We start from the raw sequence: 27,693 nt of genomic DNA, 5'->3' as shown, positions 1-27,693 counted from the left end.
ATAAATAAATTTATAATTAAAAAATAAATAAATAAAATAAAATACATGACAGCATCATTTTAGAAAGTGCATAATTTATTACATGTGAGTTAATAATAAAACGGATACTTGGGAACTTTAAAAATGAGTTACGAGTAACAGATGTAAAATTCTCAAATTCTGGAACCTGAAATATTAAAATTCTAGCAATTTCTTAAAACTCTTTCTCATGATTAGCATAGTTTGAAAACTGTTACGCTCTTCCAAGGGAAAAAGGAGGAATTAAAAAATAGACACGTTGATGAAGGCAATGAGCTCTTCCCAGCTGGCTTTATTCTCTACTCAATATAGGATTACCTTTTCTTTACTTACAGGAAGCTGTTCTGTTTTCCAATAACCCTCAAAACAGAATGGAAAATGCTTATGCAAAACGACACAAGCCTTAACCATTCTATGCAGGTTTTACCGTTTTAATAAACTTCTAGTCCAACAGCTTTCCCAAGTCTAAAGTTCTGTGAGTGAACTATGAATATTTTTAAATATTTTCCAGATTCATCATGGAGGCTGCTTTTCTTCTCTGTACTGTAATCGCACTGAGCTGCAATTGAAATAAACAACCAGTAAGTAGCTACTTTTTCTATGGAAAAATCTTACTAATACAAAGTATAATGCATCACAACTTACAACTATTGAAAATAATCTTATTGTAAGGGGTCTTGTTAGAGGTCGCTTTTTGTGTTCATTTCTCTTTTATTCTTGAGACTTTAAAATGCCTGTATTACCCTAGAGATATGCATGTCAAATATGGCATTCCATAGCTCAGTGATACACTGAGAATTCCAAAACATATTTTACAAACGAATGAAAAACATCTAGATAAAAGTTAATCAGGAAAGAGGCTAGAACACAAACTAAGTGTGAGCCAGCACAATGCAGGGCTGGTAATAAAAAGATGATGACAGATCATAGTAAGTCTAATAAGAAAATAATCTTTAAATATTAAATTGGAATTGATAATACAGACACATGGTAAAAGATATCTAACAGTACAAAAGAGTATACAGCATAAAGGAAGTCTTCCCATCTCTGTCCTTCATTCCACATCCCTCTTTCCAGGCAAAACCACTATTTCCAGCTTCTAAGTATATTTCTTGAAATATTCTAAGTGAGAATACATGCACATATTTCCTCACCTTTTTTTATTTAAAAAATGATAAAGTACTATACACACTTCGCATATTTTTTTCCTGATAAATGATCTACCCTAGAAATAGTTCCACATTAAATCTACTTTATTCCTCTTAACAGCTGCAAAATTTCCCGTGTATGGATACTCCATAGTTTAACTATTTTCCAATTGATGGGCATTTAGATGGTCTTTAATCTTTTAGAATTATAGGCAATGCTGCAATTAGTATTTTTACGTGCTTCCTTGCACAGACTTGCCCAGGTGCAAGTACACCACCTGCAGAATAAATTCTTAGAATTGCTGGGTCACAGGTTAGGTACATTTACAACTGTTGAGAGATACTGCCAAATCGGGTGCCAAAGAGGTTGTACCAATACACACTTATGTCAGTGATGTGTGCAAGTGCCAGCACAATGTATTATCAAACTTCATGATCTGACAGGTGAAAAATAATATGTGATTACAGTTTAAATCTGTATTTGCCTTTTGGGTGAGGATGAGTTGGGCATTTAAAAAAAATGTTTAAAAGCCATCTCTCTTTTATCCTTTATTCACTTTATTGTACTGTAGCACTTTTTTTTTTGTTGATTAGCCACGCTATGTGTGTTTAGGATACGAGCCTTTTGTCATATGTGTTGCAAATATTTTTCTCTGTTTGTCACTGACTTTACGACTTTTCTATGCAGAAATCTGAAATTTAAATAGTCACATTTATTAATTTCTTTTCATAGTTTCTAGGTTTTGTGTCCTGCAGAGAAGGGCTTCACCACACTGGTTTTTTAAAATCCCATACCGTCAAAAGAACACAGTGTGGCATTCAATAGTTTAGAATGATATACCTGGAACATCTAACCGTCGTCCAGAGATGGATGAAGAAGATATGGAAAAAGTTAATCAGAACAGCACATTTCGAGCGTGACTGAATGACTACACTGCAGGGCTTGTGCTGAACCAATGACATGATGCTGGGCTGCACTGGTAAGAATGACATGTGAGAGACAATAATAATCTTTTAATGCAGCGGTCTTTAACCTTTTTGGCACCAGGGACCGGTTTCGTGGAAGACAATTTTTCCACGGATGGGGGGAGTGGCGGGTGGTGGTTCAGGCGGTACTGCGAGCGATGGGGAGCGATGGGGAGCGATGGGGAGCGATGGGGAGAGGCAGACGAAGCTTCGCTCACCTCCTGCTGTGCAGCCCAGTTCCAGGGGTTGGGGATCCCTGTTTTAACGCCTTTACTTCATTAAATATCAAGCCCTTCCCAGGATATTATTTTTAACAGGAGTTTCCAGTTTTTGGAAGAAAATGGGAAAATTAGAAAGGATTCAGAGAAGGCAAAGGTAAAGATTAAAAAAGACTGAATATATGTCTTATAAAAAAGTTTATGACTTGGACACATTTAAAATAGAAAAAAATATTAACTCCAGGGAATAAATTCCTTTTTGTGTATGGGGAAAATGCTGAATGATTACTTTCCATCTTCAAATGAGAACAGAATGGAAGGAAAAAAACTTAGGGAAAAATCTGTGAAGTGGTTACTGACAAAACAATAAAAAGAAGGCTCACAAGGAGAATGGTGTAATCTCTGCCATTAGGGAGTTTAAATAACAGGAGAAACATCTTTGTTGGACTGCTTAGGTTTAATTCTGTCAGGAAGGAGACAACTAGAGGTCAACTGGATTATATCGTTAAGGTTCTCTAACTGTACGCTTGTGCAGGTAGTTGATTTTAAGTAGGCATTTTCTTTACCACAGTCCTTGAAAAAGGTAAACTTGAAGCTTTAAAGACTGTGATACAGAAATTTAATTTCTATATATAAGTATCTTATTTACCACTTAATGACTATGCTAAGTGCTTTGCATGTGCTAATTCCTTTGATCTTTCAATAACTCTATTGGGGAGGTGTTATTATCCTACGTTAAACATGAAGAAACTGAGGCTTAGAGAAGTTGAAATTGCCCAAAGTCACATGGCTACTTAATGGCACCAGGCTATCTGCCTGACTCCAAAACACCTCCTCTCAAGATACTGTCCCATACACCTTGGCTCCTGTTACCTTATAATCTAAATGAATAAATGAATTCTTGAATAATTAATTAATTCATCCAGTAATCCATAATTTCATAAGAAATTAAACTTACATGGTAAAACTATAATTACTTTCAAGAGGGAGGAAAATTGAAGGGCAAATTATGATTGGATTTTCTTTAAGTGCTATGCCATGTTCATACCAGAAGTAGATTTCAAAAAAAATTCTATAAACATCATGAACACAAACTGAATTCAGTATTTAGAGTTAGTTACTGCTGTAATAATATCTAAGAATAATGTTAATTTTGATTGAAACAGTACATTTATAACCAAATATTATATAATTATTAATATAGTAACTTGGTTTGTTTTTCTCTATCTATCTAAACCGTCTGTTTCAAGCCTATCTTTATAATCACTAAACCCTTTTCATTTTGATCCTAACAGGAGAGACTGCTGCTCCTACTTTAGAACAAATGGCCCATTTCATTTATGTGATACGTGTGCATTAGGAGTAATTGCCCCTTATTATTTCATTGATGTTCTGCATTTTTTACTCTATTTCCCATTGGACAACTTTTATATGGTATTTTAGATTTATATGGTCATATACAAATGTGCATTAAATGAAGTTAAACCTATAAGCTAGGTAATTTTTTTCCATTTAAAAACTGCAATAAAAACAGTGCAATTTGAAACACTACATTCAAAGCAACGTCATTTACTTCTGAATCTGTCAATGAATACCTGCCTAGTTTTAGACAGAACATAATTCTAGAGCAGTGCTGTCCAATAGAACTTACTGGGGTGACAGAGTTGTTCTATATTACGCTGTCCAGTATGACAGCCATGGCTACATGTGACTTTTGAGCATCTGAAATCTGACTAGTGTGACTGAAGATTTTAATTTTAATTTTATGTAATTTTAATTAATTTAAATTTAAACAGCTGCCTGTGGCTTATCGTATTGGACAGTGCAGTTCCAGATTTAGGTGTCAAATGGAGGAGGCTGATGTTTATTTCTGATTCTGAAGTTTACTTTTTCAACCTTAAACATTAAAGAGACTAATTTTAAGTAGTTTAATCAAATAAAAATAAAACTACTAGTTCTCTGGAAACTTCTGAGGAACTTTTCTTATCTCCACTCTACTCAGACTATTGTTATCCAGGGATAATGAGGAAGCTCCCTACCTGCTGGGAGGCTGAAGCAGCTCTCTGTTCCGCCTCACTTAGTCGTTTCTGAAGTCTGTTGGATTTTTCTTGATGCTCTAGAATCAACTTTTCATTCTATTAAGGGGAAATATAAGACAAACAAGTTAGAAATCCATACGTGGCAGGGAGATGTTTTATGGAATAATCAATGAAAAATCTGGACATCATTTTACCACTTACAAAATGCAAAGATAATATATCTCCAAATTTACATTTTTCAAGTCATGAACTTCAAGGTTCAAAGCTGGTTTTACATTATGACTAAACTGGTTCCCCTCCCCTGACCCTCCACCACATGCCACCAAAGAAAGTGAATTAAATCTAAAAGCAAAGTGAATCTGAAGTTAAGACCAAGGCTTTCAGTTTGTGATTTGTTAACCCTGAGATGCTATATCACTGCTTTGGAATCACCTGGAGAGTGTGAGAACACAGACCTGGGCCTCACAACCAGAGCATCAGTAGGGGTGGGATGGTCCTGAGAATCTACACTTCTATCAAGTTCTTGGGTGGTGTCGATGCTGTCTGCTAGCGCATTTAGAACCACTGTTCTAGACAAGCTTCCAGGGGAACTGTGACATAGTGTACGCATTATTAAGGTCAAGAAACAGAAAATATTCATTCTAGAAATCCTGATTTTTACAGAGTTAGACTTATCTTAAATGATTTATATGCTTACGGTATTATTTAAAAGGGGAAGAAATCATTCTACATGTTTCCCAATACATTTGTATACTACAGAAGGTATTAGGGTCAATAGCATTATTAAGGCATTGGTATGGGTTGCATTATGTCCCTAAAAAAAAAAGATGTTGAAGCCCCAACCCCCTAGTACTTATGAATGTGACCTTATTTGGAAATAGGGTCTTTGTTGATGATTAAGTTAAGATGAGGTCATTAGGGTGGGTCCATATCCAGTATGACTGGTGACTTCATAAAAAGCGGAAATTTGGACATAGAGACAGACATGCACAAAGGGAAGAACACATGAAGACACAGGGAGAACATTATCGACAAGACAAGCAATGCCCGAGGCCACCAGAAGCTAGGAAGGAGGCCTGGAAAAGATTCTCCCTCAGAAGGAACCAATTCTGCTGTCTTCTTGATTTTGGACCACTGGCCTCCAGAACTGCGAGACAATAAGTTTCTGTTGGTTAAGCCACCCCAGTCTGTATTACTTTGTTAGAGCAGCCTCAGGCAACTACATAGGCATCATGAATATAAATCTGTCACAACATGGTGTCATGCAGACAAGTTAAAAGAATCTATCAATTAAAAAATGTATTAGCCTTCTCCATACTTACTAGCCTAAAAAAAAGTTTTTGCACATGTAAAATTGTTATACAGTTCTTTGAACTAGATAGTTCCCATGTCATAACATACAAGTGATAAGAATGAACGTCATGCCTAGTAATACGAAATACTGAACGAACAGTATCCTGCTAAAATGTGCTTATTCTATTTTTTATTGTGCCCAAAAGCAAAATTAAATTGTATGAAGAGAACTATATTGGCTTTTCCAATTTACCAAGATGTTTAAATACGTAGTCTTAAATTTAAGAGACACATCAACACTAGAGAAAACCTGAGGAAAAACTGCCATCATCTATAATAATCATTTTCATAGTTATAATCAGACTATATATAACGTACATTTTACTATGCTGCTACCATAATGGTTAAGGCACAGTCCAGCTTAGATAATCATAATATATGCAACTGTTCTTTTTTAATTGATCATTTTAGTTGCTTTTGATCTTCCAAAATAATTAACATTACTGTGTTGAATATGTCCCTTTAAATTTTTTCAAATTTTAAATTATTTCCTTAGAACAGATTCCTGGCAGTGGGAGCAACATCAAAGAGTTTTTGAAAGGCTACTGTTTAATTGTTTTCTAAATGGCTCATGTCAATTTACAATGCTATAAAACTGAAGTGTAATGACTTCACTATGGTTCCTATAGAAGGCCACAGAGAGCTAGTGGACCATACAGCCTGTTAATGAAATTCCAACAAATACCTTCGAAGTTTGCTCATCAAACAAAGAACTAGAGTTCTAGAAAGTTCTAATAATAATCTGGAAATTGTTTAAATTTTTTTCTTCAAAGAAAAAAAATGATAAACTCTTGCTATATTTAGTTCTAAAGCATTAATCTAAAGGAATGTTTTAATATATTCCAGTAGGAAAAAGTATTTTCTACATGTCTTTTGTGATGGATTAAAACAAAATTGGAGGAGGATCTTCAAGATGATGGTGGAGTAAGACGTGGAGATCACCTTCCTCCCCACAAATACATCAAAAATACATCTACATGTGGAAAAACTCCTACAGAACATCTACTGAATGCTGGCAGAAGATCTTAGACTTCTGAAAAGGCAGGAAAGTCTCCACGTACCAGGCCGTGTGGCTGACAGGGTCTTGGTGCTCTGGCCGGGTATCAGGCCTGAGCTACTGAGGTGGGAGAGCCGAGTTCAGGATATTGGACCACCAGAGACCTCCCGGTCCCACGTAATATCAATCGGCAAGAGCTCTCTGAGAGATCTCTGTCTCAACGCTAAGATTGAGCTCCACTCAACAACCAGCAAACTCCAGTGCTGGACACGGCATGCCGAAAAACTAGTAAGACAGTACACAACCCCACCCATTAGCAGAGAGGCTGCCTAAAATCATAATAAGTTCACAGACACCCCAAAACACACCACTGGACGAGGCCCTGCCCACCAGAAAGACAATATCCAGCCCAACCCACCAGAACACAGGCACCAGTCCCCTCCACCAGGAAGCCTACACAACCCACTGAACCAACCTTAACCACTGGGGGCAGACACCAAAAATAACGGGAACTATGAACCTGCAGCCAGCAAAAAGGAGACCCCAAACAGTAACTTAAGCAAAATGAGAAGACAGAGGAATATGCAGCAGATGAAGGAGCAACATAAAAACCCACCAGATCAAACAAATGAAGAGGAAATACGCAGTCTACCTGAAAAAGAATTCAGAGTAATGATAGTGAAGATGATCTAAAATCTTGGAAATAGAATAGAGAAAATACAGGAAACATTTAACAAGGACCTAGAAGAACTAAAGAGCAAAAAACAATGATGAACAACACAATAAATGAAATTAAAAATTATCTAGAAGGAATCAATAGCAGAATAACTGAGGCAGAAGGATGGATAAGTGACCTGAAAGATAAAAGAGTGGAAGTAACTACTGCAGAGCAGAATAAAGAAAAAACAATGCAAAGAATTGAGGACAGACTCAGAGACCTCTGGGACATTAAATGAAACAACATTCGATTTATAGGGCTCCCAGAAGAAGAAGAGAAAATAAAAAAGGACTGAGAAAATATTTCAAGAGATTATAGTTAAAAACTTCCCTAATATGGGAAAGGAAATAGTCAATCAAGTCCAGGAAGTGCAAAGAGTCCCAAACAGGATAAATCCATGGAGAAACACAACAAGACACATATTAATCAAACTATCAAAAATTAAATACAAAGAAAATATATTAAAGAAGCAAAGGAAAAGCAACAAATAACATACAAGGGAATCCCTATAACCTTAACAGCTGATCGTTCAGCAGAAACTCTGCAAGCCAGAAGGGAGTGGCAGGACATATTTAAAGTGATGAAAGGGAAAAACCTACAACCAAGATTACTCTACCCAGCAAGGATCTCATTCAGATTCAATGGAGAAATTAAAACCTTTACAGACAAGAAAAAGCTAAGAGAATTCAGCACCGCTAAATAAGCTTTACAACAAATGCTAACGGAACTTCTCTAGGCAGGAAACACAAGAGAAGGAAAAGACCTACAATAACAAACCCAAAACAATTAAGAAAATGGTAATAGGAACATACATATCGAAAATTACCTTAAATGTAAATGGATTAAATGCTCCAATCAAAAGAAACAGACTGCCTGAATGGATACAAAAACAAGACCCGTATATATGCTGTCTACGAGAGACCCACTTCAGACCTAGGCACACATACAGACTGAAAGTGAGGGGATGGAGAAAGATATTCCATGCAAATGGAAATCAAAAGAAAGCTGGAGTAGCAATTCTCATATCAGACAAAACAACACTTTAAAATAAAGACAATTACAAGAGACAAAGAAGGACTCTACATAATGGTTAAGGGATCAATCCAAGAAGAAGATATAACAATTGTAAATGTTTATGCACCCAACATAGGAGCACCCCAATACATAAGGCAACTGCTAACAGCCATAAAAGGGGAACTCGACAGTAGCACAACAATGGTAGGGGACTTTAACACCTCACGTTCACCAATGGACAGATCAACCAAAATGAAAATAAATAAGGAAACACAAGCTTTAAATGACACATTAAACGAGATGGACTTAATTGATATTTATAGGACATTCCAACCAAAAACAACAGAACACACTTTCTTCTCAAGTGCTCATGGACCATTCTCCAGGATAGATCATATCTTGGGTCACAAATCAAGCCTTGGTAAATTTAAGAAAATTGAAATCGTATCAAGTATCTTTTCCAACCACAACGCTATGAGACTAAATATCAATTACAGGAAGAAAACTGCAAAAAATACAAACATATGGAGGCTAAACAATACGCTACTAAATAACCAAGAGATCACTGAAAAAATCAAAGAGGAAATCAAAAAATACCTAGAAACAAATGACAATGAAAACACGACAACCCAAAACCTATGGGATGCAGCAAAAGCAGTCCTAAGAGGGAAGTTTATAGCAATACAATCCTACCTCAAGAAACAAGAAAAAGCTCAAAAAAAAAAACACCTAACCTTACACCTAAAGCAATTAGAGAAAGAAGAACAAAAACCCCCCAAAGTTAGCAGAAGGAAGGAAATCATAAAGATCAGAATAGAAATAAATGAAAAAGAAATGAAGGAAACCATAGCAAAGATCAGTAAAACGAAAAGCTGGTTCTTTGAGACAATAAACAAAATTGATAAACCATTAGCCAGACTCATCAAGAAAAAAAGGGAGAAGACTCAAATCAATAGAATTAGAAATGAAAAAGGAGAAGTAACAACTGACACTGCAGAAATACAAAGGATCATGAGAGATTACCTTAAGCAACTATATGCCAATAAAATGGACAACCTGGAAGAAATGGACAAATTCTTAGAAAAACACAACCTTCCGAGACTGACCAGGAAGAAAGAGAAAATATAAACAGAACAATCACAAGCACTGAAATTGAAACTGTGATTAAAAATCTTCCAACAAACAAAAGCCCAGGATCAGATGGCTTCACAGGCGAATTCTGTCAAACATTTAGAGAAGAGCTAACACCTATCCTTTTCAAACACTTCCAAAATATAGCAGAGGGAGGAACACTCCCAAACTCATTCTACGAGGCCACCATCACCCTGATCCCAAAACCAGAGAAAGATGTTACAAGTAAAGAAATATACAGGCCAGTATCACTGATGAACACAGATACAAAAATCCTGAACAAAATACTAGCAAACAGAATCCAACAGCACATTAAAAGGATCATATACCATGATCAAGTGGGGTTTATCCCAGGAATGCAAGGATTCTTCAATATACGCAAATCAATCAATGTGATACACTACATTAACAAATAGAAGGATAAAAACCATATTATCATCTCAATAGATGCAGAAAAAGCTTTTGACAAAATTCAACATCCATTTATGATAAAAACTCTCCAGAAAGTAGGCATAGAGGGAACTTACGTCAACATAATAAAAGTAATATATAACAAACCCACAGCCAACATTGTTCTCAGTGGTGAAAAATGGAAAACGTTTCCACTAAGATCAGGAACAAGACAAGGTTGCTCACTCTCACCACTATTATTCAACATAGTTTTGGAAGTTTTAGCCACAGCAATCAGAGAAGAAAAAGCAATAAAAGGAATCCAAATTGGAGAAGAAGAAGTAAAACTGTCACTGTTTGCAGATGACATGAACCTATACATAGAGAATCCTAAAGATGCTACCAGAAAACTACTAGAGCTAATCAATGAATCTGGTAAAGTAGCAGGATACAAAATTAATGCACAGAAATCTCTTGCATTCCTATACACTAATGATGAAAAACCTGAAGGAGAAATAAGGAAATACTCCCATTTACTACTGCAACAAAAAAGAATAAAATACCTAGGAATAAACCTATCTAAGGAGACAAAACACCTGTATGCAGAAAACTATAAGACAATGATGAAAGAAATTAAAGATGATACAAACAGATGGAAAGATATACCATGTTCTTGGATTGGAAGAATCAACATTGTGAAAATGACTGTACTATCCAAAGCAATCTACAGATTGAATGCAATCCCTATCAAACTACCAATGGCATTTTTCACAGAATTAGAACAAAAAATTTCACAATTTTTATGGAAACACAAACGACCCCAAATAGCCAAAGCAATCTTGAGAAAGACAAACGGAGCTGGAGGAATCACGCTGACTTTAGATTATACTACAGACTATACTATAGACTATAGTAGACTATACTACAAAGCTAACTAATCAAGACAGTATGGTACTGGCACATAAACAGAAATATAGATCAATGGAACAGGATAGAAAGCCCAGAGATAAACCCATGCACAGATGGTCACCTGTCTTTGATAAAGGAGGCAAGAAAAGACAGCCTCTTCAGTAAGTGGTGCTGGGCAAACTGGACAGCTACATGTAAAAGAATGAAATTAGAACACTTCCTAACACCATACATAAAAATAAACTCAAAATGGATTAAAGACCTAAACATAAGCCCAGACACTGTAAAACTATTAGAGGAAAACATAGGCAGAACACTCTGTGACATAAATCACAGCAAGATCCTTTTTCACCCACCTCCTAGGGAAATGGAAATAAAAACAAACAAAAAAAATGGGACCTAATGAAACTTAAAAGCTTTTGCACAGCAAAGGAAGCCACAAACAAGATGAAAAGACAACCCTCAGAATGGGAGAAAATATGTGCAAATGAAGCAACTGACAAAGGATTAATCTCCAAAATACACAAGCAGCTCATGCAGCTCAATATCAAAAAAACAAACAACCCAGTCCAAAAATGGGCAGAAGACCTAAATAGACATTTTTCCAAAGAAGATACACAGATTGCCAACAAACACATGAAAGGATGCTCCACATCACTAATCATTAGAGAAATGCAAATCAAAACTACAATGAGGTATCACCTCAGACCAGTCAGCATGGCCATCATCAAAATATCTACAAACAATAAATGCTGGAGAGGGTGTGGAGAAAAGGGAACCCTCTTGCAGTGTTGGTGGGAATGTAAATTGATACAGCCACTATGGAGAACAGTAGGGAGGTTCCTTAAAAAACTAAAAATAGAACTATCATATGACCCAGCAATCCCACTACCGGGCATATACCCTGAGAAAACCATAATTCAAAAAGAGACATGTACCACAATGTTCATTGCAGCACTATTTACAATAGCCAGGACATGGAAGCAACCTAAGTGTCCATCGACAGATGAATGGATAAAGAAGATGTGGCACATATATACAATGGAATATTACTCAGCCATAAAAAGAAACCAAATTGAGTTATCTGTAGTGAGGTGGATGAATTTAGAGTCTGTCATACAGAGTGAGGTAAATCAGAAAGAGAAGAACAAATACCATATGCTAACACATATATATGGAATCTAAAAAAAAAATTGGTTCTGATGAACCTAGGGGAGGGACAGGAATAAAGATGCAGACGAAGAGAATGGAGTTGAGGACACGGGGAGGGGGAAGGGTAAGCTGGGACGAAATGAGAGAGTGGCACTGACATATATACACTACCAAATGTAAAATAGATAGCAAGTAGGAAGCAGCCGCACAGCACAGGGAGACCAGCTCAGTGCTTTGTGACCACCTAGAGGGGTGGGATAGGGAGGGTGGGAGGGAGACGCAAGAGGTAGGGGATATGGGGATATATGTATATGTATAGCTGATTCAGTCTGTTATATAGCAGAAACTAACACAAAAATGTAAAGCAATTATACTCCAATAAAGATGTTAAAAAAAAAATTAGATGAATTGGGTTAAAAAAAAAGTCTTAGACATGCACAGAAATAAAGGGGATCCTAACAATTCTGAAAAAGCACAAGGTATACTGGTAAAACTGAAATAAGAGCTCTATCTTTGTCATTTAAATATGATGAATCACTAATTTTCAAAGCTTTTATTCATATTATATTAAGTGTGCACTTTTAGGGTTATGTATGATTTCTACAAGAAATACTCACAGCCGTATGGTATTTCCAAGTAGAGAATTAATTTGGACTTGGCTCAGGTAAAATTCTATAACATGTGTATCAAGCTGCAGCAGAAAGCACTTCCCAGGAGGGTCATTAACTTACCTCAGCTACCTTTTCATTTGCCATTTCCAGCTGAGAAAGCAGCTCTTGGGTATGAAGTTTCTGTCGACTCAGCTCACTCCTATTAATCAAGAGAGAGGGAAGAAAAAAAAAAAAGAACGGAAGAAAAAGCCATTAATATAACTGTTCAAAAATCTAACAAAATAGAATCTTTATTAGTGAGATACATGTTCACGCTTTGAACAAAAATATCTTGCGTGCAAAATAAAAGTTGCTTCTTAATAGGCCATATCTGAAACGACTCATTTCTTTATAAAATACATATATATTCTGGACATTAGTTGTACAACAGTGTGAAAACACTTAGAACTATTGAACTGTTGACTTAAAATGAATGGAAAACTTCCAGGTGGGTGAACACGTGGAAATTTGGGCAGAGTTTTGGGCCTGGAGAGGGTAAAGATGCTCCGTGCCCCTCTCCCACACCTGGCCCTATGCATCTCATCCATTGGATGTTCATGTGTATCTTTTACCATAACCTGTAATAAACTGCTAAATGAAAAAGAAGACAGCAATAATAATAACAACAGAGAAACATTCTGCATGATAAAAAGCCATCTCTTGGCTGGCAAGGACCAAAGTATTCTACCCCTGGGAAGCCTGTTTTGCATTTGCAGCAAGAGGGCATCGAGGACCCCTCAAGAATAGACCACTCGAGCTTAGTTATGCCTGTGCAGAAAGACGACTTCTGCACCTTTTTCCTATCCCTGCGTGCCTCACACTCACCACACCTCAGACTGCTGTACTTTTTTATTCTTTATTCCCAAAATAGCTTGAGCCCCTTGTCTTCAGGGAGGTAAATCTGAGACTGGTTCTCCTGTCGCTTGGCTGCCTACTGAATAAGCCCTCTGTTTGCTGCAAACCTCGACAACTCAGCATTCTGGTTGCTACCTGTCAGGCAAAACCAAGCAGGCTTGGTAACACTAGGACATCAGGAGTTCACAAATGAATTCATCTAGAGAACTGACAAATCTGTCAAAAAGAGTTGGATCTTGAGAGAAGATTTGCTTACGTGGCAGCCATGTGGCTGACAGGGTCTTGGTGCTCTGGCCTAGTGTCAGGCCTGAGCTTCTGAGGTGGGAGAGCCAAGTTCAGGACACTGGACCACCAGAGACCTCCTGGCCCCATGTAATATCAATCGGCAAGAGCTCTCCGAGAGACCTCTGTCTCAACACTAAGACCCAGCTCCACCCAACGGCCAGCAAGCTCCAGTGCTGGACACCCCATGCCAATCAACTAGCAAGACAGGAACACAACCGCACCCATTGGCAGAGAGGCTGCCTAAAATCATAATAAGTTCACAGACACCCAAAACACACCACCAGACGCAGCCCTGCCCACCAGAAAGACAAGATCCAGCCCAACCCACCAGAACACAGGCACCAGTCCCCTCCACCAGGAAGCCTATACAAACCACTGAACCCACCTCACCCACTGGGGGCAGACACCAAAAACAACAAGAACTACGAACTTGCAGCCTGCGAAAAGAAGACCCCAAACACAATAAGTTAAGCAAAATGAGAAGACAGAGAAACACACAGCAGATGAAGGAGCAAGGTAAAAACCCACCAGACGAAACAAATGAAGAGGAAATAGGCAGTCTACCTGAAAAAGAATTCAGAGTAATGATAGTGAAGATGATCCAAAATCTTGGAAATAGAATGGAGAAAATATAAGAAACGTTTAACAAGGACCTATAAGAACTAAAGAGCAAACAAACAATGATGAACAACACAATAAATGAAATTACAAATTCTCTAGAAGGTTCAATAGCAGAATAACTGAGGCAGAAGAACGGATAAGTGACGGGGGAGACAAAATAGTGGAAATAACAACCGGAGGACAGAATAAAGAATAAAGAATGAAAAGAATTGAGGACAGTCCCAGAGACCTCTGGGAAAACATTAAGTGCAACAACGTTCGAATTATAGGAGTCCCAGAAGAAGAAGAGAAAAAGAAAGGGACTGAGAAAATAGTTGAAGAGATTATAGTTGAAAACTTCCCTAACATGGGAAAGGATATAGTCAATCAAGTCCGGTAAGTGCAGAGAGTCCCATACAGGATAAATCCAAGGAGAAACACAAGAAGACACACAACAATCAAACTATCAAAAATTAAATACAAAGAAAAAATACTAAAAGAAGCAAGGGAAAAGCAACAAAACACATACAAGGGAATCTCCGTAAGGTTAACAGCTGATCTTTCACCAGAAACTCTGCAAGCCAGAAGGGAGTGGCAGGACATATTTAAAGTGATGAAAGGGAAAAACCTACAACCAAGATTACTCTACCCAGCAAGGATCTCATTCAGATTTGACGGAGAAATTAAAACCTTTACAGACAAGCAAAAGTTAAGAGGGTTCAGCACCACCAAACCAGCTTTACAACAAATGCTAAAGGAACTTCTCTAGGCAGGAAAAACAAGACAAGGAAAAGACCTACAATAACAAACTCAAAACAATTAAGAAAATGGTAATGGGAACATACATATAGAGGACTACCTTAAATGTAAATGGATTAAATGCTCCAATCAAAAGAAACAGACTGCCTGAATGGATACAAAAACAAGATCCATATATATGCTGTCTACAAGAGACCCACTTCAGACCGAGGGACACATACAGACTGAAAGTGAGGGGATGGAAAAAGATATTCCACGCAAATGGAAATCAAAAGAAAGCTGGAGTAGCAATTCTCATATCAGACAAAACTAGACTTTAAAATAAAGACTATAACAAGAGACAAAGAAGGACCCTACATAATGATTATGGGATCAATCCAAGAAGAGGATACAACAATTGTAAATATTTACGCACCCAACATAGGAGCACCTCAATACATAAGGCAAATGCTAAGAGCCGTAAAAGGGGAAATCAACAGTAGCACAATAATAGTAGGGGACGTTAACACCCCACGTTCACCAATGGACAGATCAACCAAAATGAAAATAAATAAGGAAACACAAGCTTTAAATGACACATTAAACGAGATGGACTTAATTGATATTTATAGGACATTCCAACCAAAAACAACAGAACACACTTTCTTCTCAAGTGCTCATGGACCATTCTTCAGGGTAGATCATATCTTGGGTCACAAATCAAGCCTTGGTAAATTTAAGAAAATTGAAATCGTATCTAGTATCTTGTCCGACCACAACGCTATGAGACTAAATATCAATTACAGGAAAAAAACTGTAAAAAATACAAACATATGGAGGTTAAACAATATGCTACTAAATAACCAAGAGATCACTGAAGAAATCAAAGAGGAAATCAAAAAGTACTTAGAAACAAATGACAATGAAAACACGATGACCCAAAACCAATGGGATGCAGCGAATCAGTTCTAAGAGGGAAGTTTATAGCAATACAATCCTACCTCAAGAAACAAGAAAAAGCTCAAAAAAAAAAACACCTAACCTTACACCTAAAGCAATTAGAGAAAGAAGAACAAAAAAACCCCAAAGTTAGCAGAAGGAAGGAAATCATAAAGATCAGAATAGAAATAAATGAAAAAGAAATGAAGGAAACCATAGCAAAGATCAGTAAAACGAAAAGCTGGTTCTTTGAGACAATAAACAAAATTGATAAACCATTAGCCAGACTCATCAAGAAAAAAAGGGAGAAGACTCAAATCAATAGAATTAGAAATGAAAAAGGAGAAGTAACAACTGATACTGCAGAAATACAAAGGATCATGAGAGATTACCTTAAGCAACTATATGCCAATAAAATGGACAACCTGGAAGAAATGGACAAATTCTTAGAAAAACACAACCTTCCGAGACTGAACCAGGAAGAAAGAGAAAATATAAACAGAACAATCACAAGCACTGAAGTTGAAACTGTGATTAAAAATCTTCCAACAAACAAAAGCCCAGGACCAGATGGCTTCACAGGCGAATTCTGTCAAACATTTAGAGAAGAGCTAACACCTATCCTTCTCAAACTCTTCCAAAATATAGTAGAGGGAGGAACACTCCCAAACTCATTCTACGAGGCCACCATCACCCTGATACCAAAACCAGAGAAAAATGTCACCAAAAAAGCAAATTACAGGCCAATATCACTGATGAACACAGATACAAAAATCCTCAACAAAATACTAGCAAACAGAATCCAACAGCACATTAAAATGATCATACACCATGATCAAGTGGGGTTTATCCCAGGAATGCAAGGATTCTTCAATATACGCAAATCAGTCAATGTGATACACCATATTAACAAACTGAAGGATAAAAACCATATTAAAATCTCAATAGATGCAGAAAAAGCTTTTGACAAAATTCAACATCCATTTATGATAAAAACTCTCCAGAAAGTAGGCATAGAGGGAACTTATCTCAACATAATAAAGGTCATACATAACAAATCCACAGCCAACATCCTTCTCAATGGTGAAAAATGGAAACCATTTCCACTAAGATCAGGAACCAGACAAAGCTGCCTACTCTCACCACTATTATTCAACATAGTTTTGGAAGTTTTAGCCACAGCAATCAGAGAAGAAAAAGCAATAAAAGGAATCCAAATGGGAAAAGAAGAAGTAAAACTGTCTCGGCTGATGACATGATCCTATACATAGAGAATCCTAAAGATGCTACCAGAAAACTACTAGAGCTAATCAATGAATCTGGTAAAGTAGCAGGATACAAAATTAATGCACAGAAATCTCTTGCATTCCTATACACTAATGATGAAAAATCTGAAAGAGAAATTAAGGAAACACTCCCATTTACCATTGCAACATAAAGAATAAAATACCTAGGAATAAACCTACCTAAGGAGACAAAAGACCTGTATGCAGAAAACTATAAGACACTGATGAAAGAAATTAAAGATGATACAAACAGATGGAGAAATATATCATGTTCTTGGATTAGAAGAATCAACATTGTGAGAATGACTCTATTAACCAAAGCAATCTACAGATTGAATGCAATCCCTATCAAACTACCAATGGCATTTTTCACAGAACTAGAACAAAAAATTTCACAAATTTTATGGAAACACAAAAGGCCCCAAATAGCCAAAGCAATCTTGAGAAAGACAAACATAGCTGTAGGAATCAGGTTCCCTGACTTCTGACTATACTACAAAGCTATAGTAATCAAGACAGTATGGTACTGGCACAAAAGCAGAAATATAGATCAATGGAACAGGATAGAAAGCCCAGAGATAAACCCATGCACAGGTAAGGTCACCTTATCTTTGATAAAGACAGCAAGAAAAGACAGCCTCTTCAATAAGTGATGCTGGGAAAACTGGACAGCTACATGTAAAAGAATGAAATTAGAACACTTTCTAACACCATACATAAAAATAAACTCAAAATGGATTAAAGACCTAAATGCAAGGCCAGACACTATAAAACTCTTAGAGGAAAACATAGGCAGAATACTCTATGACATAAATCACAGCAAGATCCCTTTTGACCCACCTCCTAGAGAAATGGACATAAAAACAAAAATAAACAAATGGGACCTAATGAAGCTTAAAAGCTTTTGCACAGCAAAGGAAGCCATAAACAAGACGAAAAGACAACCCTCAGAATGGGAGAAAATATTTGCCAACGAAGCAACTGACAAAGGATTAGTCTCCAAAATACACAAGCAGCTCATGCAGCTCAATATCAAAAAAACAAACAACCCAGTCCAAAAATGGGCAGAAGACCTAAATAGACATTTCTCCAGAGAAGATATATAGATTGTCAACAAACACATGAAAGGATGCTCAAAATCACTAATCATTAGAGAAATGCAAATCAAAACTACAATGAGGTATCACCTCACACCAGTCAGAATGGCCATCATCAAAAATCTACAAACAATAAATGGTGGAGAGGGTGTGGAGAAAAGGGAACCCTCTTGCACTGTTGGTGGAAATGTAAATGGATACAGCCACTATGGAGAACAGTATGGAGGTTCCTTAAAAAACTAAAAATAGAACTACCATATGACCCAGCTATCCCACTAACTGGGCCTATACCCTGAGAAAACCATAATTCAAAAAGAGTCATGTACCACAATGTTCACTGCAGCTCTATTTACAATAGCCGGGACATGGAAGCAACCTAAGTGTCCATTGACAGATGAATGGATAAAGAAGATGTGGCACATATATACAATGGAATATTACTCAGCCATAAAAAGAAAACAAATTGAGTTATTTGTAGTGAGGTGGATGGACCTAGTGTCTGTCCTACAGAGTGAAGTAAGTCAGAAAAACAAATACCATATGCTAACACGTATATATGGAATCTAAAAAACAAAATGGTTGTGATGAACCTAGGGGAGGGACAGGAATAAAGACGTAGATAATGGACTTGAGGACATGGGGAGGGGGAAGGGTAAGCTGGGACAAAGTGAGAGAGTAGCATGGACATATATACACTACCAAATGTAAAATAGATAGCTAGTGGGAGGCAGCCGCATAGCACAGGGAGACCAGCTCGGTGCTTTGTGACCACCTAGAGGGGTGGGATAGGGAGGGTGGGAGGGAGACGCAAGAGGGAGGGGATATGTGGATATATGTATATGTATAGCTGATTCACTTTGTTATAAAGCAGAAACTAACATACCATTGTAAAGCAGTTATACTCCAATAAAGATGTCAAAAAAAATGATTAAGACTGTAAATTTTACATCACAATTTAAATAATGGTTAAAATTGTACATTTTATATTATGTATATTTTACCACAATATAAAAAGCAAAAAACTCACACACACATATTTTAAAAGTGCCAAAGTGTCCTTAATATCAGTATCTTGAGGTAGTATTTGGCATTAAAATGAAAGTATATTCATGTGAAACAGATACAGTGTTTGTTATTTTTAAGATTCATATATGGTGCTTCTTAGCGGGGCTCAACTTTTGGAAATTTAAGGTAATGTTAATCACTCAACATCATTTCAATGTAGTACATTCAGGATTAAAATTTAAATTTTGGTTGGTCGTATATTTGCCTTATTTTATGCATTCATATCCTTTATGCTTTATTAGCTGGAATAATCTTATGCACAGAAGACAGAAATGTCGTCTTTTTTGCTGTTGTTGTTCAACATATAAGCATTATATTGCTTTTGGCTAAAGATAATTTCAAGAGTCCCAGGTTAGAAGCAGATACAATGTAGTCTTTAAAATAACTTTAAAAAAGATCAATTTCTGAGTATTAAAATAGTTAATTCAGGATTGGTTTTTATCCTTTGACCTTAACTTCTGCTTCTAAAGTAAATCGATAGATTAACACTTCCAATTATGAGCCTTGAATTTTTTCCAAGTGAACCTAAAAACCTGGTAAGTCCCTCTCATGTCCTATATTTGAGTGGATAGTTGTTAAAATCAGCAAGCAGTTTGTTATAAATACATAGAAGAGAACAAAAAATAATGTCCACAAATCAATTCCAGAAATATCTACTGAACATTCTTTATGGCCAAGTGCAAGGCATGCGGTGGTAAACACATGGACGTTGCCACAACAGAACTTACAGACTAAGGGGAAATGACTTATTCCTACTCAGTGGCTTCATCTATACAGGTCACTGACTTTGAGGAGCTTGAGTATCTATCACTGATTGCGTGACAGACAAACGCAAACGTTCTACCTTAGCTTTATTTTGGTGGTAATAATAATGCGGGATAAATGACTGTGCTTCCTTCAAAGTATCTTCAAAGTATCTAGTTTAAATTACTGCTGCTCCTCAACATAACATAACAAAGAAAAGCAAAGTGACTAACGTGGCCAGTCTTCTAGGCCGAATGTAATTAAAGGTAAAAGTTATGCACATTAGTGCTGATGAGAAATAACCTTTGAGTACTATGGAGAGGAAGATGATACAATGATTGTATTTATAAAGTTAGCCAAAGCTCAGTTTATACAAAACCTTATCAGAAAACACCTACTGCATAAGTTGATGCCTAAGCTATTCATTTACCCATGACAATTTATCTGAATAATAGTAATCCTAACAATTACTATTAGATAGTAATAATTTCCCACAAAATTTAAGATCACAAAGATACAAATTATTAACTCTAAGTTACTTTTTATCTGTGTAAATATCTGTTCTGTCGTGTTTCAAGCGCTGTCACCCCCCATTGGACAGAGAGCAACACTGCTATTCATCAAGACAGTGAAGACGTTGGTGACGGTGGTAATAACAGCAAACAATCCCCCAGCGTTCCTCTGTGCCCAGCACTGCTCTAGATGCTTTATGGAAGCTACCTTATCTAGCTCTCATGATAACCCTGTGAGATCCCCAATTTTACATATGAGAAAATTAAAAGACAGAGGCATCTAAAAATAAAGTTAAGTAACTTGCCTAGACTCACACGGCTCGTCAATTGGAGAGTCAAGAATTGAAAAACCGGGCCCTTTGGTTCCAAAGCCTGTGCTCTTCACCACTCCCCTGTACTGTGCACCATGGCAGGCAACTGCTAAATGTTTGTTAGATGAATAAGTGAAAGAGCATGTACGTGTGAGTGTGTGTATTAGAAACTGTAAGGAATAGAAATATTTACACATGTACTTGGAATCCTGACAAGTTACATCTTTCTGATTTCTTCCCTAAAGGTTCAGTCCTATATTCAAATTTAACATGACTAACATCAAACTGTTTGCATCCCCTTGCAAACCTACTTTTCTCTCTCTCTCTTTTTTTTTTAAAGTCCTAAGATAAAACCTACTTCTCATCCTGCTACTCAGTTTTTATACTGACAACATCTCTGCCCTCACTGCTTAGGTTAAAAACCTTAAAGTCAACTCTGTTTCTCACTTTCTCTTGAATGCAACATCTAGTTTGCCCCTAAATAGATTCTTCCTTTGCAGTGTTTTTTGCATCTATTCTTCATTTCCTTTATGTGTGTATATGTATACATATATATTTTTTGGCTGCATTGCGCAGCTTGCGGGATCTTAGTTTCCTCACCAGGGATTGAACCCCAGCCCACGGCAGTGAAAGCACCAAGTCTTAACCACTGAATTCCCTATTCTTCAGGGAAGAACCCTAATCAGGGAATTCCCTATTCTTCATTACTACTCAGTGTTACCATCACAACTGAAGTTCTTATAACTTAATTTTTAGATTTGCTGCAGTAGCCAACTGCTCGGGCTTCTCGGCATCAAGTGAAAAACTGTATGTAAAGCATCCACCAGTGCACACAGAAGTGCTCAACTGATGGGGTAGTTTTCCCTAACTAACACATCACTAGCATATTTCTCTTTCTAAAGCACCACTTTAATAATTTGTTTCCTCAAGCAATAATTTCCAGTGGCTCTCTGCTACCGGACAAAACAGTCCAAATTCCTGAGACAGCATTCAAATGCCTCCAAAATTTTGTGTAATTTATCTTTCCCACCTTATCTCCAATAGGAGCCTTCTACTGCAGTTAGGCTCTCACTGTCTCACCAATAAATCATATATGTATCATCTTTAGGCTCATGTTTGTATCACTTTCTGTACCCTCTTTTGAAGATTTCACGTTAAAATCCTGCCCATTCTTTCAGATTCCACCCTTGTTCCTCTTCCTTCCATGCCTCCTTCCCAGTTCCTTTTAATCCAGACGGTTCTCTTCTCGCATCAAAGCGTTGATATTTATTTTATGTAGAAGACATTTAACAATTCTGTATTATAATTCTAATTAGTGGTTTATATATGTGTTTATATACATATACACTTATACACACACACACATACTCACAGGCCCCCAAGTATAATGGAAACTTTTAAAAAGGGGATTGTTTTTAGTTTCCACAGTATACACCACAGGGCTTTACACATAGGGATTTAATAAATATTTGCAGGTTTAGGAAACCTAGCAGTTAGAAATTTTTATTCCCTATTTGCTCAACAGTTACTGAGGAATCTACCACAAAACATACTTTAGATAAAAATTTTTAAACATTTATCTAGATTTATTTATAGTCTACTACTTTCTCCAAAGGATTTGAAGTGCCTAAGAAAAGGTAATTTTTCAGTTAAGCATTTCCTTCAATCTCACTCCTGAATGAAAGTTTAGAATGTATTAAAGGGTGGAGAGAAAAGTGATTTCACCAACTCTATCCCCCGAGGCTTTCCTAGACCCTGCCTGTCAGTACTTTGCAACTCCTTATTTCTCTGTCAGGATATTTCATTGCAGGGATAACGGAAAGACCCAGAAGGATGATCTGACTCTGCATTATCTATGAGAAAACGTCTCTTCATTAGAGAATATAATTGAGAGTTCCCTATTTCATTAGTAATTTAGGATAAACATAAAATAAGACTTTCCAGAAAGTTTCACAGTGGTATTACACTCAAACACTTGCCAAGTAAAGCTATACAATCTCTTCACTGGGTATCTTTAAAAACAGAAACATCCTTACCAATCGGGAATGATTTAAGTGTAGCCTGCCAGAAGGTACAGAGATAGATGACATTTCCAGTTTCTATATGACATTATGGCAGTTAAAGAGCACTTTATACTAATTACAGAATTTAAAAGGAACTGTACCCAAGTTCTCTATAATTTCTAACATATTACATAACGTATCATAAGGTTTAAGGTAAAATTATCTTCTACCAATTTCCATGTAACTATAGAAGAACAAGGAATTCCTTATACTATCACTGGGAATTGCTTAGCCCATCAGTGTCCTAAATATTTTTAGTTCACTTATATTAATTCATGTGTATGTGATAGAAAACCCTAGTCATGCCTACAAAATATAATTTAAAAATTAGTTGTAAAATCTAACTGATTTACTACCTTCTGTGTAAGTAAAATCTTATAAAATAATTTATAAACAAAATAATTAATGCTGTATCTATTAAAAAAATATTAGAATCAACATTGGGAAGTCATCCAGTTCTTCAGCTGGAGGTGGAAGTGGGTGAAGGGTGAGCACCTAAGGCAAGAGCCCTTCCTCTGTGGTCCACGGACAGGCTTCAGGTAGTACGTTCACACATACCCTGAACTATACACAAGATCTTGTGTGTTCATCTAGTCTGGGAAGAAGGTCTATAGATTTCCTCAGATTTTTAAGAGGTCTGAGGCCTAAGGAAGGATAAGGATTTTGTCTGAGCTTTTTGCCTGGAATTTACAAAGTTTTTAAAGAATTTTTTCTTTTAAAGTATGAGCACACTGATTGGAGTGTTTCAATGTTGAATGTCTTTCTTACACAAACCACATCCATAATGTTATCATCTATAATTATTTCCACTTTTGCTTTCATTAAGGTGGTACAAGAATTTAAAGGCACTTGGCAAGCAGTCCAAATACAGAATTATTCTAGATTTTTACAGTATTCCCTCTATTTTATAGTTGCTTATCCAGACTTAATTCAACAGCAAATTCTCCAAAGTATACAATTCAGTTTAAAAAGAAACAATAACTTTCTCTTTGCACTCACATATCACTGGTTTATTTAATTAAATTATGTATTTCTAAAACAGGTATAACTGGCATAACCTGGTTTGGGAACAATCACACTGATACTGTAAAGCAAGTGACAGAGTGTCTCAGTTGACTAGGTAAGGGCACAGAGAAAGTCTCGGGCCCTGGTCAGAATGCTTTGTACAGAAACTTCACTGGTTGACGTTGCCCACAATGAAGTGGACATCAGCCAAGAGGGTTTTCTACTGCACATGAACGTTAATACTGTACCTTATTATTACTTTGATATTGCAAAGTAGTTATTATTCTCATCTTATAGGTAAAGAAATTAAGACTCAGAAAAGTTATTTAATGTTCCTAAGGTCAGGCAATGATTGAATGGGCTTCATACCCAGTCTTGTAATCAAAATGTTCTCTCAACTAAATCACACTGCCTCTTACCTTAAGCCCAATCATTTACAAGAGATGTTAGTAAAGCATATCTGTGGCATTATATAATATCAAGATCTAAAAGGCAAGGTGAAGATTCTCTGAAAAAAATTTAATCATGAGTATGCAGCAAAATGGTCAGTAATTGCAAAGACTGTGACCTTGACACAGTCAAGGTGTGTGGCTTCAAAAGACCTGACTACTAAAAAAGGAAATTCATCCTAAGGTTTCAAATCTTATTCAGTTAACTAAAAATACCACAGGTTACAGGCCAGCTTTAGATATATTCAAGCACCCTTGGTCACAGGCCCAGGTTCGTTCTTTCCCTTTCTGCACATTCCCCCTAAGTGATCTCATTTAGGCCATGACTGTAGAGGAACACAAATGAGCACTTCAAATGCAACTTGTCCAAAATGGCAACTACTTCTTATCCATACCTTCCCAGGTTTCCTCCCTCCCAGTAAAGGGCATCATCACCATCTACCCAGATGCTCAAGTCAAAGCTTAGACGTCATCTTAGATTCCTTCCATTTTCTCATCCCCTATATTTGACTTACCGTGAGTTCTACCCTACACCTCCCTAATATATTTCATAACTACTCATTTCTCTCCATCTCCACCCACAACACTCTATTCTAAGCCACTATCATCTATCGCCTAGAATACTGTCATAATCTAATATCTGGTTTCCCTGACTCCATTTTTGCCCCTTCTCTAGTCTGTTTTCCACATAATAGCTAAAGTGGTCTTTTAAAGACCTAGGAATGTCTAAAATTCTCCAATGATTTCCTACTGTTGCACTTTGGACTTTAACTTAAAATAGACTTACTTAAATATCTTGCTTAAAGTAAGTACAAACAGCTTACTTAAAATAGCCTACAAGATTCTCATGGTCTGATTCTTGCCTAGTTCCTCAACCTGACAGCATTCTCTCTCCTCACTCACTATACTCCAATTACATGGGTCTACTCCCTAACACTGCACCTTCGTACTTGCTATTCTTTCATCTGCCTGGAATATTTTCCTGGCTTTTTCATAGAGTTGATTTCTTTCTATCATTTGGGCCTCAGTTTAAATCTCGCCTTTTCTGACTACTTTTTAAGAAACGGTCCAGCCCTTTCAGCTCCCACCCTGTCCGAGTTACTATCACATCATCGCATTTGTTTTCTTCATGCCATTTAAAATACATAGAATTATCTTGTTTATTTGTTAGCTTACCTTCTTATTATTTCTCTCCCCACCCTGGAATGAAAGCTCTAAAAGAGAAGCTACATTCACAGGGCTTAGAACAGTGCCTGGCACACATAAGGTGGTTTTTAGTCTAGATAAATTTTAGTTAATTCCACAGAATCACTTAACTAGTCCATTCAATAAGAACATTTCTAATATCCTATATCTCGCTTTTTCAAAGTTTTCGTCTACTTGCTCTCATATGACAACTAATTCGATAATTCAGTGATTACATTTTAAAGTAGCCGTCAAACTGTATAATAAATTCAGGAGACTACTACTACAAAAACCAACGTGCTACGGAGCTCTATTTATAGAAATCATTTATAGAACGCTTATTTTAAGTTACTTGAAGAATGAACTCAAAGTTTCAAAGTAATGTGTGAATTTTCTTTACAACATATAATTTTAATCTTAGGATAAGACTGAGGGAATTACAAAGTTCATTCGTTCAATATATACTGAAGTGAGTGCCTTTGCTAGGTGCTAGGGAGACAAGGAAGAACAAGATCCAGTCTCCGCCACAGTGAAACTTAGGAACTACCAGAAATACTGAAAAGCTACGAGGTTTAAAATACGGGTAGTAAATGCTATAAAAAATTCACAGTGCTATGGGAACACATATGGAGGATCAGGGGATTAGAGCTGTCTCTCCAGAGGAAGTAGGCTCGTAAGCCGATACATGAAAGATAAATAGAAGTTAGATGGACAAAGACAGGGTAACGAAGAGTGTTACAATCAAATCCATGTGTGAAGGCCAGGAAATAAGAAGGGATAATAAATTTAGGAAACTGAAAGAAAGCTCAGTATGAATGGAACGGAGTGTTACTAGGATATGGGAGTGGGGATGAGAGAGGAAGAAGCTGGAATCACAAAGAAATACAGCTTGGATTTTATATGTATAAGGTAATACAAGGAAATACAAGGATCTTACATGTCTTGATAGGAAGTTGAGACTTCACCATCAGTACACTGGGGAGGCACTGAAGTATTTTAAGGAGAGAAGTGACATGATTGATCTGAACATCAGAAAATCTTGCTGATTACAGCAGGAAAAATAGTAAGTAAATATGACTGTAGTAAATTAGGGGGTTTTAGCAGTAATCTAGGTGAGCAATGTTGATAGCCTAACTATTGGAGGGAAATGGACAGATTCAAGAGTTATTTAGAAGGTAGCATTAGTAATACTTGATGTTTAGGGGTGTGAGGAAAAGGAGGAGTTCAGGATGACATCTAGAGTTTTGCTTGAGCAAGTGGGTAGATATTAACACATGGAAATGGAAAATACAGGATGAAACAAAGACTTGGGCTAGGTGTGAAATAATGAGTTCAGTTTTGAAGATATTGAGTGTGAGGTACCTATGGAAATGTTCAGTAGACAGCTGGAAAAACATTATTTCAAAAAGGTCAGCATTAGAAGCTGTTTTATAACAATAATTAGCCTTTTTCTGCTTGTCTCTGTCATAGAAATAGATATCCTAACTCATGCTGAAAGAGAAAATTTCTACTCTAAACATACTTCAATTCTCAATATCACTGGTATATATATAACTGAAAAGGTACGGTTATGAAGTTAAGAGCAAAGTTTTCCCGACAATGCACTAGTCTCTTTGAAAATGCCACAAATACTTTAAAATAAGAGAAGTTATGGTTCCTTAAGGCATGGGATAAGAGTTTGAAATTTGGGCCAATATCTCAGGCATTATAATTAATTACTGTAATTGCTTAGATCATTTTGTTATTATTGAGGCACAATTTAAGTTAAGGATGGGCCATGTATATTTTGGTTGATACACTGTAAGGGAAAATTTCCTCAACGCATGAAATCCTTTAGTGATGACTAAAGATTAAAT

The 27,693-nt window shown here is 36.7% G+C and overlaps 1 protein-coding gene across 1 annotated transcript in view; it reads right to left on the bottom strand.

Annotated features, from left to right (window-relative positions):
- Positions 1-216: 216 nt before the first annotated feature.
- The window catches only part of SCLT1 (sodium channel and clathrin linker 1), a 247,552-nt gene continuing 220,075 nt past the window's right edge, over positions 217-27,693 (bottom strand). Inside the window, exons 19-21 of the mRNA XM_061191093.1 lie at positions 12,785-12,863; positions 4,390-4,485; positions 217-577 (exon numbers count right to left, since the gene is read on the bottom strand). Coding sequence (XP_061047076.1) covers positions 515-577; positions 4,390-4,485; positions 12,785-12,863 — 238 coding nt within the window. The 3' untranslated portion in view covers positions 217-514. The remainder of the gene's footprint in view (positions 578-4,389; positions 4,486-12,784; positions 12,864-27,693) is intronic.

This window comes from Eubalaena glacialis, chromosome 5 (assembly GCF_028564815.1).
Source record: "Eubalaena glacialis isolate mEubGla1 chromosome 5, mEubGla1.1.hap2.+ XY, whole genome shotgun sequence".
Lineage (NCBI taxonomy): Eukaryota > Metazoa > Chordata > Mammalia > Artiodactyla > Balaenidae > Eubalaena > Eubalaena glacialis.
Note: the sequence above shows the minus strand (reverse complement) of the source record. Positions and strands in the feature narration are given on the sequence as shown.